At 43.4% G+C, this 14,607-nt stretch overlaps 1 protein-coding gene across 3 annotated transcripts in view; it reads left to right on the forward strand.

The window, feature by feature from the left end:
• Window positions 1–3,464, forward strand: part of LOC139565984 (acyl-coenzyme A thioesterase 5-like) — a 33,144-nt gene extending 29,680 nt beyond the window's left edge. Inside the window, exon 11 of one of the 3 annotated variants that reach the window (XM_071386758.1) lies at window positions 2,730–2,935. In XM_071386758.1, the coding sequence (XP_071242859.1) occupies window positions 2,730–2,821 (92 nt within the window). In that variant the 3' untranslated portion in view covers window positions 2,822–2,935. Of the gene's footprint in view, window positions 1–2,729; window positions 2,939–3,228 lie in introns of those variants that run through there. The other 2 variants (XM_071386759.1, XM_071386757.1) reach the window with 2 other exon arrangements.
• The last annotated feature ends 11,143 nt before the right edge of the window (window positions 3,465–14,607 follow it).

The raw sequence follows: 14,607 nt of genomic DNA on the forward strand, positions 1-14,607 counted from the left end.
GCACAACCACTGATTGGGAATTCGGTTTTACCATCATTCAGGGTAAACAATGTGAAAATCATTGCATTGCATGAAGTAACATAATAAACAACATTAAAACATTTAGGTTTGGTGCAAAATTGTTGGGAGATAACATTACCAGCCATAACGTTATAATTAGCCTTGTCCCAGCCATAGCTGCCCATATGGTAGACGTCCAGTTCCTGATGCACGAGGCAACTTGATGGACAAGAGAGCTGTTTGAGGATAGTGGGGGAGAGTAATGGACTCAGAGTCACGGATGGCTGGAGAGAAGGAGTTCCCTGCAGAAGGCCCTGTGTAACGACTTCCGCCGGAGTCGGTCCCTCTCCTTGTTCGAGTCGCGTTCCGCGGTCGACATCCACGGCCTTCTTGCCATCACCGATCCACTTTTCGTTTTCCATTTGTTTTGTCTTTGGTTTTTACACACCTGGTTTCAATTCCCCCATTACATGTTCATTATTTAACCCTCTGGTTTCCCCCATGTTTGTGTGCGTGTTTGTTTTATTGTAAGGCTGTATTTGACAGCTGGATTATGGTTACCGGGTTTGTTATTACGCCCGGTTAATTTTGTGTTACCGGTATTTTTCCAGCCCCATATTATTGTGTTTGTACTGGTGTTTTCTTGAATTAAATACCTTGTCCACGCATCTCAGCGCTCCTGCGCCTGACTCCTTTCACTAGTTACCCACAGCCTTGACACCCTGTCGCAAAAGCTATGGAGTTTGGACATGGGGATGACTAGGTGGCCAACTGTGGTAGAACAGAGTGAGCGTGTGGGTTGGTAGGGGAGAATTAGGTCTAAGAGATAAGGGGGAGTGCAAGGTGGTGAAGAGCTTTTTAGGTCAGAAGGAAGATCTTGTATTCAATGCGGTGGGAGAAAGGGTGCTAGTTGAGTTCACGGAGAATGGCGCTTATGATGAGTGGCAGGTAGCTTAGTGGTTTGCGCATTGGGCCAGTAACCGAAAGGTCGCTAGTTCTAATCCCCGAGCCGACTAGGTGAAAATCTGTCGACGTGCTATTGAGCAAGATACTTAACCCTAATTGTTCCAGGGTCACTGTTGATAATGGCAGACCCTGGCTGTGACCCCACTCTTCAAGGTGTATCTCAGGGAGAGTTGGGTTATGCAAAAATGCACATGTCCAATTCACACATGCTTGTTAATACACATGTGTACATGTGTGAAATAGGACAAATATAAGTCCCCTGTTAGGAGTGTGTATTGGAGGCAAAGTCAGGTGCAGGAGAGCAGAGTGTAGTGAACAGGCGCACTTTTTATTCCGGTCCAAAATGACAGCACAAAGTAACATAAAATGTGCCCAAACACGGAACATAGTCAAAAAGTAATGCACGTAACAATATCCACAATTCCAGAAAACACATAACATAAACAATCTTACACAAAGACATGATGGGGAACAGAGGAATAAATACATATGGATTGATTGGGGAATGAAAACTAGGTGTGCAGGGAACAAGACAAAACAAATAGATACATAAAAAATGGAGCGGCTAGAAAGCCGGTGACGTCGACCGCCGACCGAACAAGGAGAGGAGCCGACTTCGGCGGAAGTGTTGACACCCCCACCAAATTATTCTTATTATTTGCTTCCAGAACTTAGTGTGGGTGAGGAGTTGGGCTGCAGAGTTCTGAACAATTTGGAGCTTACGGAGGCAGCTTGAGTTGATGCCTGAGAGTAATGAGTTGCAGTAGTCGAGTCGTGAGGAGATGAATGCACTAACAGTTTGATGAAAGCTTTTTGTCCTCTTTTCTTTTTCTGTCAGATGGTCCAGCACCATCCTCAGACAATTGCTTTAATTTTTGGTGTAATTCTCATTTCTGGATAAGGCTTTAAATAAATACAGGACAAAGTCTTGCTATGTCACATGATTGCACAAAGCACAGGGCCCTAATTTTTAACAAGATCCTTAGAAGATTGTCAGTGTACTCCAAACGGAGGGTTTAGGTTCGTTATTGTTCAGCCACCTTTCGTCCGACTCAAGTGTCATTGACTGGGTACCCTGGATGCGTTCGCTCACTGTGACCTCCAGCTTTGCCCTTTGCGCGCTACAGCACTATCTACAGCTGCTTGGCCAGGTCATCCGACAGGCCCTGCACCTCGTCAAAGTGGCTTTGAATGAGGTTCATGTTGTGCGTGTTGTTGCTGTCCATGCGGTGCTGATCGTACATGATGTCAGTCCATGAGCCCTCCATGTTCATCAGCTTGTGGTGGCCCTCCTGCAGCTTGGATTGCTCTATCTGGTGTGTATGCCGCCATCTCAGGCACTGCACAGGAAGGGAGGAGGAATATCAAATACATTGTTACCGTACAGCAGGGCTCTTCAACCCTGTTCCAGGAGATCTACCCTACTGTAGGTTTTCGCTCCAATCCCAGTGTTAATTTACCTGATTTAGCTTATCAACCAGCTAATAATTAGAATCAGGTGAGCTAGATTATGGTTGGAGTGAAAACCTACAGGACGGTTGCTTTCCAGGTGGAGGCTTGAAGTGCCGTGCCGTACAATGTCACATCAAATGCAATGCAAACCAACAATAATAGATAAAAATCAAGTGGCATCTTATGTTGCAGCTGAGCATACCTGAAAATATATTCTTCAGGTTCTCCACAGCTGAAGCAATCTGACTGTGTTGCTTCCCAGTATATTGTACATCCTTCAGGATTCAATGATGTTTATGCTTTGCCTCCAGTCCTTGCTGATGTCTACCGGGGAGTTCTGGATGTCCTTCACCTCCCCCAGGACATAGTGGAGCTGACTAAGGCCTGTACGTACTCTGCCTAACTGGGACTGGCTGGCAGCTGGGAGAGTGGTGACAGACAATTGTAAATGGTTTAGATAGGGCTTAACAGCAAGCAGACTCCATCAGTACACACACACACACACTTTCTCACACTGAGGTGTCAGTATGTCAGTTCTATCAATCTCCATCTCTCGACAGGCTTGATGATACGTCCTGATGTCCACCAGTTTTCTGGGAGTTCTCAGTTCCCTGTCTGAACTCGTCTACAGAAGGAGTGTTCACTGGAGAGAATAGAATCAGGGAGAGTTTCAGGAGATTGAATCAAAGAGAGACTCCAACAGTGGATCTAACTTTATTCAAAATGTAAAGAAAATGACCTTTACGTTTTTATCACTCCTCCTTACCTTGTCAAACTCCTGTCCATCTCGCTGATGTGTTCCTTTTTCAGGTCCATGAGTAAATGGCTGAGCTCTGATTCCTGTCTGCGCTTCTCCATTGGGACATTCAGGACCTCAGCCTTGACCAGCCTGACATCTACAGGGAGAAGGAGGGGGCCACTGAATAAGGAATTCAAATCAACAGGCTTTTGGATATGTGTTTAGAATAATACATTTCTGTACTTTGGAATCTCTCTCTCGCTGTGTCTCTCACCTAGCTAATAAATCAATGGCTAGTCCAACATTACTAGCTGTTCCAGCTGGCAGATATCCTTTGATACATACAGTAGCTAGTGTTAATGGTAAGCAATACATTTTTGGACAAATCTTTACTTGGTGGTACTTTTCTAAATTCCTGACTTGGAAACCATCGCTGTCTTCATGGCCAGTTGCAGGTGGAACGTTGGACTTTAGTAAATGCTCCGTTATTATTTTAATTATTTTCTCATTGATTTAGACAAGTGTCATTCAAAGCGACGCTTGATTTCCTAGATACGTTCATGACATGCAGCACTTTGGTGTGGACACCTACCCATCTCGCTGAGAGAAGATTTAAAGTAGACAAGATGGCGGCATACACATTGTTTGATTACTTCATGGATTAAAAATATATAAATTTTTAATAATGGAGCATTTTTTTTTAAATTCCAATGTTCCACCTGTAACTAGCCATGGAAGTTTAGAAGATTTCCCTGCCTGATAAATAACAAAATAGCAATAAATTATAAAATAGCCTCCACCAGTCTTGCCTTACAATCAGTCTGTCAGTCTTGCATTAGAATAATGAGGATTAAACTTCCTCTGCCAAAACGTACTGTCCTCTGGTCAAGCATTGTCAAAAATGTTTGATGTGGCATGCCTGGCGCAAGCATCTTCAGCTCTTCATATGAAGAGATCACGTCTGTTGAGAAGACAGAGGCAGGTCAATAGCCACTCCTTTGCAGGTCTTTCATGCCTGCTGTACCAGTCTCCTTGCAGTTCTCACAATGGAGAACTGGCAATGCCAAATTCGAATGACCTAAAGAGAGGAATGGGTCAGGAAAGTTGATCGATTTAAAAGTCAAACATATTGGAATAAGACAAATTAAATAAAGATATACTGCATCCTTACCACTCATGGTTATAAGTCTAACAGACCTGCCAGGACAAGCCCTAGTTGCCTGTTGTGGACACAAGTCAAAATCTTGCAGTATCTCTACAGGCAGAATACGAGCTAAATAAAAACATCAGATATCAGAATACAATTAACAAAAAAGGTTATTCAACATGGCAAGGAAGGCAAATAAAATGAGTGATCTTTAAAACAGTAAAAAATTGGTTTGGAGAAGGGCTGCCGTCAACCACTGTGATGCCTGCATTGCGAGGCAGTGGCTGTAGGAAGCCTTTAACTATGGCATTCCGATTGTGGACTACAAAAATGGAATGCCTGGCTCTGTCACAATTGGCGCAGAAGAAGGGGCACGGAAGGCAATTTCTACCGCGCACAGCAGCTGGGTTGGTACTGCACTGTTGACATCTGGGTGATGATCCTCTACTGCCAGCCAGTTATCAATGAGATATGGCCTCGCCTCCTTCCACCCTTTTGAAGATATTTGCTGTCTGGTAGCCTAGTCTGATGAGGCCGTTGAGTGGTGGTGGTGAGGCCTCATCGTGGACATCGGAACTGTCCAAGAGCTCCTGGTGTTCTTGGAGTAGGGCATCTGTCCAATAAATAGCCGAAAGATTAAAAAAGTGTTTAAAAGTGACAGATCTAGGTATTATGCACTTGAATCATCACACAACTAATTCAAAGGAGTCAAAGGACCACAGCAAGAGGAGCATGGCAATCAACAATGGTCGCGTGTCACGAGCCGTGGAAGCTGAAGACTACGGCCTCCCGCAAAGCAGTCCACACTCCCAACGAGATAGTCTTGACCATTTGGAACCCCATGGCAATTTCACTCAGGACAGGCCGTCTTGCTCCCCTCCTCGCTACCTTAACTTCCCTCACAGTACCTAAAATTTCCCTTGAGCCCCGTTAGTTTGGCTGTTAAGCCTACCTTAGTTATCCATCACCCATCATAGCCCTGCCATTCCCAACCAATCAAAGCACTTGGAAAGGCGCATCTGGACACTGCACCCACCCACTCAGGTCAGAGTGTATGGTTGTCCGAAGAAAGAAGACACACAATTTATTCGGATTAACACAAGTACTATTTCACTAAGATTCACTCTCAGTCAAGAATCATGTTATCTGACCAAAAGCATCAGCATTGTTGTTACCGGACATCCTGTGGAGGGCCAGAAACCAAATCACAGTCAGCATAATTGTACTAGTGGGTGAGGGCATTCACAGCCGCACGCTCAGACGAGTGAGGTCATACCAGCCAACCGTTTTTATACAAGCCTTAATCAATATTTTGTTTTGTCTCGTTTATTCCTATGGATATAGCCTCTGTGTGATGGTGTTGTGCAACTCAAATGGCTATAACAAGCCTACATACAGAGTGGAAATCGCAAATACAACAGTCAAAATGACTAATATAAGCTCAAGCAGTAATTTAGACACGGCTGTTGTTCTGTGTATTTATAGTATCATTCTCACACAAGTCATTTGCTGAAGGCCCAAGCCTATACTACACCATCTGCTGTTATAACGTCGTTATCGAATGCCGTTCTAAAACAAGCTCTAGACTTTTATTTTGGAAATGAAATCAGAAGCTGCAAAGCAACTCTAACGTCTTGGGCTAAAGTTGCTTGATTGACTAGCTACCTTCGACTAGCTACGTTTGGTTCATGTCCTCTACTGATGCCACATTCCTGACAAAAGTTTGTACGTATAAAAAGATCTGTAACCGAGTAAAGGGAGACGTAAAGTAAGAATTGAACGTGTAAATGTTCATTCATAGTCGTAACATAGGGTTTGTACTTTTACAGATCTAATTTAACAGTTACGTTTCATATTTCATGCGTTACTAATATAACGTTAGTCAGTGACAATTTATTTGCATACAAAAGAGCTGAGCAAGTTTGTCAAATGCTGTTGGTAACTTTCTATATAACTGCATCTCCCATTATCTTATATTTTGTTTTCTATAGGTAACTTATTTCGTGTCTAAAATGTGTTTGAAGTATTCTGGGGGGAGGTGGGACAAAAAGGGGAAAATGAACAATGCCTGAATGTTTTGTCTTCCATTTTCTGTGAAATTAAAATTATAATATATAACTTATATATATATTTTTGAACGGAATCTACAATTGAACCTTTTGTGTCCATTCTGAATCACCACCAGAGGGTGCTGTGAAACTGTTGTGCTGCTGTTAGGACCATGGGGTTACAGCAGCACATCATTACACCACAGCTCTCGATATGTTTTATAAATATGTTGCACATTGCTTTCAGTAACACACGTCATTGTTTAGAGAAAATGTCTATATACACCTATAATTTATTTCTAGATGCATGAAATGAAAAGTGTGCGATAAAGTGTAATTGTGACTAAAATTTAAAGGTGACCTTATTGGATTTCACATAACTGTATAAATGTGCTTTATCATTCCCCATGATTGTTTCTCCATCACAGTGACACCCCTCCCCCCCTATGGATTGTTGACATGGTTTGTACAGATTGCAGTTCTGCACACACACACGTACATCCCTTAGAGGGAACTAAGAACAATCACCCCCCACACAAAACACACACAATACAGTAGTCATGAGCACCAGCATCAAAGGGCTTACCCTCGAAAAATAGTACATTATGATAAAACACCTCTCCTTCTTATGCTTCTGCAGATTTATGCAGCTGCTGTTGATGTAGGACCTGTTTGTTTTTTAATGCCTGCACAGAAGTCTGCCAACACTGGGATTCACTTCCTGTAACTTCCTCTCTCCTCAGTTTTCAGATCAGACACTTTCTTTTCTCTTATGTAAGCACAGAGAAGTCTTATTTTGCTGTTGAAACATAAACTTTTCGTCCTTGAAGAATGTGGGAACAGCTAATTCAGACACATCAAACACCTTCTGGAGGTAGTTTAAATATATTTCACATGGGAAGGATGCAGTACAGCAGGGATCATTATCTAAATATAAATTACATTGAGGGCTACCAGTTGGGGGACCCTGCAGTACAGTATGTGCTGGTAAATAACATTTCTGTAGGTGTTCTCACTTTATATGGAGCAGACGCAGGCGTGCTAGTGTCTGACTGAAAGTTATCCCACTGACTTCACCTGCCCTGGGAGATGACAACTGTCTCTCCCATGGTGAAAGGTTCCCTTCTTACTCTATAAATGTTGCATTGTTAACTAAGTATGTTCTGTTATGAGCATCCTATCGAATCCTGTACCCCGTTAGTACATGTTACATAGCGGCAGTTGACCTTGGCCCAGTCGGTCTGCAGAGACACAACTCATACCTATGTGACCCCTTTGGGGTGTGGAGATCCTGTATTGTTTGATGTTTGAATCGTGTGTTGTAATGAGTGAAGAATGTGAAAGGACATTTTGCCATCAATCTCACTGCCAGTGTGGGGTTGCTGTCATGACGGTGTGTGTGGGTGTATTTATGTATTTCCGTTATGCTTTGGCGTGGTTCCATGTTATTTGTCAGCCATACCAAGACTAAGGGGAATCATTGCGTACCTCCTCAAATCGTATATACTTTAAACACACCCTATAAACTCTTACACATGTAGGAACATGCCATTATGTAAACACTTTGGGGCCATACTTGCGAACATTAGAATCAGTTTAAATTTAAACAGTTTGTCTAATAATGCACATCAGCCAATTAAAATTGCCGATTCACTTGCACGTTATAGAACGCTGGTCCCATCAGATAACCTGGCACACATTAGCCCCAATGGTGTATATAAACCCTGGATTGCTGATGCTATGTATTGGCCAATGAGAGGCTTTGAAGCCACCTGTTGGCCATATTGGCACTTAGAAGAAGCAGAAGAAGAAGCAGTCCTCCTCCTCCATAGGAATGAATGGAATTCTACAATATTTTATTAAATGTTTCAATGACAAAAGTACATGTATTTAAATATGTTGTTGTAGTGGGGACAGTAACATTAGAACTTCCTAAAAATGATACTTTAAGTAAAATGTATATACAGTACGAGTCAAAAGTTTGGACACACCTACTCAGGGTAAGAGTGTGCAAAGCTGTCATCAAGGCAAATGGTGGCTACTTTGAAGAATATCAAATATATTATTTCATAGAAAAACCCTTGAATGTGTAGGTGTCCAAACTTTTGACTGGTACTGTACTAATATATATATATATATTAGGTATGCACGATATATCGTGAAAATATCGGAATCGGACGATATTAGCTAAAAATGCCAACATCGGTATTGGCCGATGTCTAGTTGAACGCCCAATGTGCAAAATCAATGTCGAAGCTGACGGGCACCCCTATATAACGAAGGTACATGACGTAATGACGCCACGTAGAATTTGGCGCTGTACGTGCAACACAGCATTCCAGGACCCTCTGAAAGGATACAGGAAGGAAGATTTTGTGAAATCTTAGATAGCAGAAAGAACTTATATGACATGTTTTGTAAAGTATTTTCTGCCTTAGAAGAAGATGGAGCTTTTGGCAGGAGAGCGCACAGTGTAGCACAGTATTGGGTAAGAGTCTCACACATGGTAGACATATTGCAGAGTGTAATGGTGCGTGTGGTGCGTCTCTGGAAAAAGACTAGTACTTTAGGAGGAATGGCAAAGAAGAGGAGGGATAATCAGATCCAGTGCTGCCTTTGGCTGCCCAGTCCCACAGAAGCTCTTCATCCTCTCCTGAGAACAAACAGCACCTATCATATCACATTTAGTACATCTGCTTATATAGAGTTGACATCAAACACATTCTCATCTTCAACAATAACTCAAGAAACCTATTCTGACAGATACCTCATAGAACAATGGGACTATAGAGTTGAGATCAAACACATCATCTTCAACAACAACCTATTAATCCTCTACCAAGGACATGCATATCATATCAGCTGCTAGAAAACGTATTATCAACAACACCTGTACAACCTATTACAAGGGAGAGATGCCCACGTAATCTGATCAGACTAGTGAAGGATCAGACTTCCTGTGTGGGTGTCAATCACCATCAGATGAGGCTGCCAATGAGGTTACCTGCCTCTCACCTGTTCACTCATGAACTTCAACTCAGAGGGTCCCGGAAGGATACAGGCCATCTCCAACCCATGTGCTAAGAATGAACTCAAGCAACCTGCCACCAACACCCCAAAGGGGTCACATAGATATGAGTTGTGTCTCTGCAGACCGACCGGACCAAGGTCAACTGCCGCTATGTAACATGTACTAACGGGGTACAGGATTCGATAGGATGCGCATAACAGAACATACTTAGTTAACAATGTAACATTTATAGAGTAAGAAGAGAACCTTTCACCATGGGAGAGAGAGTTGTCATCTCCCAGGGCAGGTGAAGTCAGTGGGATAACTTTCAGTCAGATACTAGCATGCCTGCGTCTGCTCCATATAAAGTGAGAACACCTACAGAAATGTTTTTTACCAGCACATACTGTACTGCAGGGTCCCCCAACTGGTAGCCCTCAATGTAATTTATATTTAGATAATGATCCCTGCTGTACTGCATCCTTCCCATGTGAAATATATTTAAACTACCTCCAGAAGGTGTTTGATGTGTCTGAATTAGCTGTTCCCACATTCTTCAAGGACAAAAGGTTTATGTTTCAACAGCAAAATAAGACTTCTCTGTGCTTACATAAGAGAAAAGAAAGTGTCTGAACTGAAAACTATGAGGAGAGAGGAAGTTATAGGAAGTGAATCCCAGTGTTGGTAGACTTCTGTGCAGGCATTAAAAAACAAACAGGTCCTACATCAACAGCAGCTGCATAAATCTGCAGAAGCATAAGAAGGAGAGGTGTTTTATCATAATGTACTATTTTTCGAGGGTAAGCCCTTTGATGCTGGGGCTCATGACTACTGTATTTATTGTGTGTGTTTTGTGTGGGGGGGTGATTGTTCTTAGTTCCCTCTGATAAGGGATGTACGTGCGTGTGTGTGCAGACCTGCAATCTATACAAAACATGTCAACAATCGATAGGGGGGGTGTCACTGTGATGGAGAAACAATCATTGGGAATGATAAAGCACATGCATCCTCTGCTCTCATCCTTCTAGACCTATCGGCTGCCTTTGATACTGTGAACCATCAGATCCTCCTCTCCACCCTCTCCGAGTTGGGCATCTCCGGCGCGGCCCACGCTTGGATTGCGTCCTACCTGACAGGTCGCTCCTACCAGGTGGCGTGGCGAGAATCTGTCTCCGCACCACGTGCTCTCACCACTGGTGTCCCCCAGGGCTCTGTTCTAGGCCCTTTCCTATTCTCGCTATACACCAAGTCACTTGGCTCTGTCATATCCTCACATGGTCTCTCCTATCATTGCTATGCAGACGACACACAATTAATCTTCTCCTTTCCCCCTTCTGATAACCAGGTGGCGAATCGCATCTCTGCATGTCTGGCAGACATATCAGTGTGGATGACGGATCACCACCTCAAGCTGAACCTCGGCAAGACGGAGCTGCTCTTCCTCCCGGGGAAGGACTGCCCGTTCCATGATCTCGCCATCACGGTTGACAACTCCATTGTGTCCTCCTCCCAGAACGCTAAGAACCTTGGCGTGATCCTGGACAACACCCTGTCGTTCTCAACTAACATCAAGGCGGTGACCCGTTCCTGTAGGTTCATGCTCTACAACATTCGCAGAGTATGACCCTGCCTCACACAGGAAGCGGCGCAGGTCCTAATCCAGGCACTTGTCATCTCCCGTCTGGATTACTGCAACTCGCTGTTGGCTGGGCTCCCTGCCTGTGCCATTAAACCCCTACAACTCATCCAGAACGCCGCAGCCCGTCTGGTGTTCAACCTTCCCAAGTTCTCTCACGTCACCCCGCTCCTCCGCTCTCTCCACTGGCTTGCAGTTGAAGCTCGCATCCGCTACAAGACCATGGTGCTTGCCTACGGAGCTGTGAGGGGAACGGCACCTCCGTACCTTCAGGCTCTGATCAGGCCCTACACCCAAACAAGGGCACTGCGTTCATCCACCTCTGGCCTGCTCGCCTCCCTACCTCTGAGGAAGTACAGTTCCCGCTCAGCCCAGTCAAAACTGTTCGCTGTTCTGGCACCCCAATGGTGGAACAAACTCCCTCACGACGCCAGGTCAGCGGAGTCAATCACCACCTTCCGGAGACACCTGAAACCCCACCTCTTTAAGGAATACCTAGGATAGGATAAGTAATCCTTCTAACCCCCCCCCTTAAAAGAGTTAGATGCACTATTGTAAAGTGGTTGTTCCACTGGATATTATAAGGTGAATGCACCAATTTGTAAGTCGCTCTGGATAAGAGCGTCTGCTAAATGACTTAAATGTTAAATGTAAATGTATAGTTATGTGAAATCCAATAAGGTCACCTTTACATTTTTGTCAAAATTACACTTTATCGCACACTTTTAATTTCATGCATCTAGAAATAAATTATAGGTATATAGACACTTTCTCTAAACAATGACGTGTGTTACTGAAAGGAATGTGCAACATATTTATAAAACATATCGAGAGCTGTGGTGTAATGATGTGCTGCTGTAACCCCATGGTCCAAACAGCAGCACAACAGTTTCACAGCACCCTCTGGTGGTGATTCAGAATGGACACAAAAGGTTCAATTGTAGATTCCGTTCAAAAATATATATATAAGTTATATATTATAATTTTAATTTCACAGAAAATGGAAGACAAAACATTCAGGCATTGTTCATTTTCCCCTTTTTGTCCCACCTCCCCCCAGAATACTTCAAACACATTTTAGACACGAAATAAGTTACCTATAGAAAACAAAATATAAGATAATGGGAGATGCAGTTATATAGAAAGTTACCAACAGCATTTGACAAACTTGCTCAGCTCTTTTGTATGTAAATAAATTGTCACTGACTAACGTTATGTTAGTAACGCATGAAATATGAAACGTAACTGTTAAATTAGATCTGTAAAAGTACAAACCCTATGTTACGACTATGAATGAACATTTACACGTTCAATTCTTACTTTACGTCTCCCTTTACTCGGTTACAGATCTTTTTATACGTACAAACTTTTGTCAGGAATGTGGCATCTGTAGAGGACATGAACCAAACGTAGCTAGTCGAAGGTAGCTAGTCAATCAAGCAACTTTAGCCCAAGACGTTAGAGTTGCTTTGCAGCTTCTGATTTCATTTCCAAAATAAAAGTCTAGAGCTTGTTTTAGAACGGCATTCGATAACGACGTTATAACAGCAGATGGTGTAGTATAGGCTTGGGCCTTCAGCAAATGACTTGTGTGAGAATGATACTATAAATACACAGAACAACAGCCGTGTCTAAAATAACCACCTGAGCTTATATTAGGCATTTTGACTGTTGTATTTGCGATTTCCACTCTGTATGTAGGCTTGTTATAGCCATTTGAGTTGCACAACCCCATCACACAGAGGATATATCCATAAGCAATAAACGAGACAAAACAAAATATTGATTAAGGCTTGTATAAAAACGGTTGGCTGGTATGACCTCACTATTCTGAGCGTTCGGCTGTGAATGCCCTCACCCACTAGTACAATTATGCTGACTGTGATTTGGGTTCTGGCCCTCCACAGGATGTCCGGTAACAACAATGCTGATGCTTCTCTTTTCAGGGTTTTTATTTCCTTTTCACCAACACACGTTAAGCAAACACACACTTTTGGTCAGATAACTTGACTGAGAGTGAATCTTACTGGAACAGTACTTGTGTTAATCCGAATAAATTGTGTGTCTTCTTTCTTCGGACAACCATACACTCTGACCTGAGTGGGTGGGTGCAGTCCAGATGCGCCTTTCCAAGTGCTTTGATTGGTTGGGAATGGCAGGGCTATGATGGGTGATGGATAACTAAGGTAGGCTTAACAGCCAAACTAACGGGACTCAAGGGAAATTCAAGGTACTGTGAGGGAAGTTTAGGTAGCGAGGAGGGGAGCAGGAAGGCCTGTCCTGAGTGAAATAGCCAAGGGGTCCCAAATGGTCAAGACTATCAAAAGCCTATTCTTATTGCCAGATCTGTTTTCCCTATCAGCCACTGCATGTGCTTCCTCAACTATTTTAGTTAACATTTATTTATAGGCTATATTTAGTGGCCTGTGAGCTAGGGTCTCTTTAAAAAATATATATCTATTTCACCTTTATTTAACCAGGTAAGCTAGTTGAGAACAAGTTCTCATTTACAACTGCGACCTGGCCAATATAAAGCAAAGCAGTGCGACACAAACACCAACACAGAGTTACATGGAATAAATAAGCGTACAGTCAACAAAATAGAGGAAAAAATAAAGTCTATATACAGTGTGTACAAATGGCATGAGGAGGTATGGTAATAAATAGGCCATAGTAGCAAAGTAATTACAATTTAGCAAATGAACACTGGAGTGATTGATAGATGTGCAGATGATGGTGTGTAAGTAGTGATACTGGTGTGCAAAAGATCAACAAAGTAAATAAAAACAATATGGGGATGAGGTAGGTAGATTGGGTGGGCTATTTACAGATGGACTATTTAAAGCTGCAGCGATCGGTTAGCTGCTCAGATAGCTGATGTTTAAAGTTAGTGAGGGAAATGTAAGTCTCCAGCTTCAGCGATTTTTGCAATTCGTTCCAGTCACTGGCAGCAGAGAACTGGAAGGAAAGGCGGCCAAAGGAGGTGTTGGCTTTGGGGATGACCAGTGAGATATACCTGCTGGAGCGCGTGCTACGGGTGGGTGTTGTTATCGTGACCAGTGAGCTGAGATAAGGCGGAGCTTTACCTAGCATAGACTTGTAGATGACCTGGAGCCAGTGGGTCTGGCGACGAATATGTAGCGAGGGCCAGCCGACTAGAGCATATAGGTCGCAGTGGTGGGTGGTATTACATTTACATTTAAGTCATTTAGCAGACGCTCTTATCCAGAGCGACTTACAAATTGGTGCATTCACCTTATGATATCCAGTGGAACAACCACTTTACAATAGTGCATCTAACTCTTTTAAGGGGGGGGGGGGGTTAGAAGGATTACTTTATCCTATCCTAGGTATTCCTTAAAGAGGTGGGGTTTCAGGTGTCTCCGGAAGGTGGTGATTGACTCCGCTGACCTGGCGTCGTGAGGGAGTTTGTTCCACCATTGGGGTGCCAGAGCAGCGAACAGTTTTGACTGGGCTGAGCGGGAACTGTACTTCCTCAGAGGTAGGGAGGCGAGCAGGCCAGAGGTGGATGAACGCAGTGCCCTTGTTTGGGTGTAGGGCCTGATCAGAGCCTGAAGGTACGGAGGTGCCGTTCCCCTCACAGCTCCG

The sequence above is a fragment of the Salvelinus alpinus genome, chromosome 37 (genome assembly GCF_045679555.1).
Source record: "Salvelinus alpinus chromosome 37, SLU_Salpinus.1, whole genome shotgun sequence".
NCBI classification, from domain to species: Eukaryota; Metazoa; Chordata; class Actinopteri; order Salmoniformes; family Salmonidae; genus Salvelinus; species Salvelinus alpinus.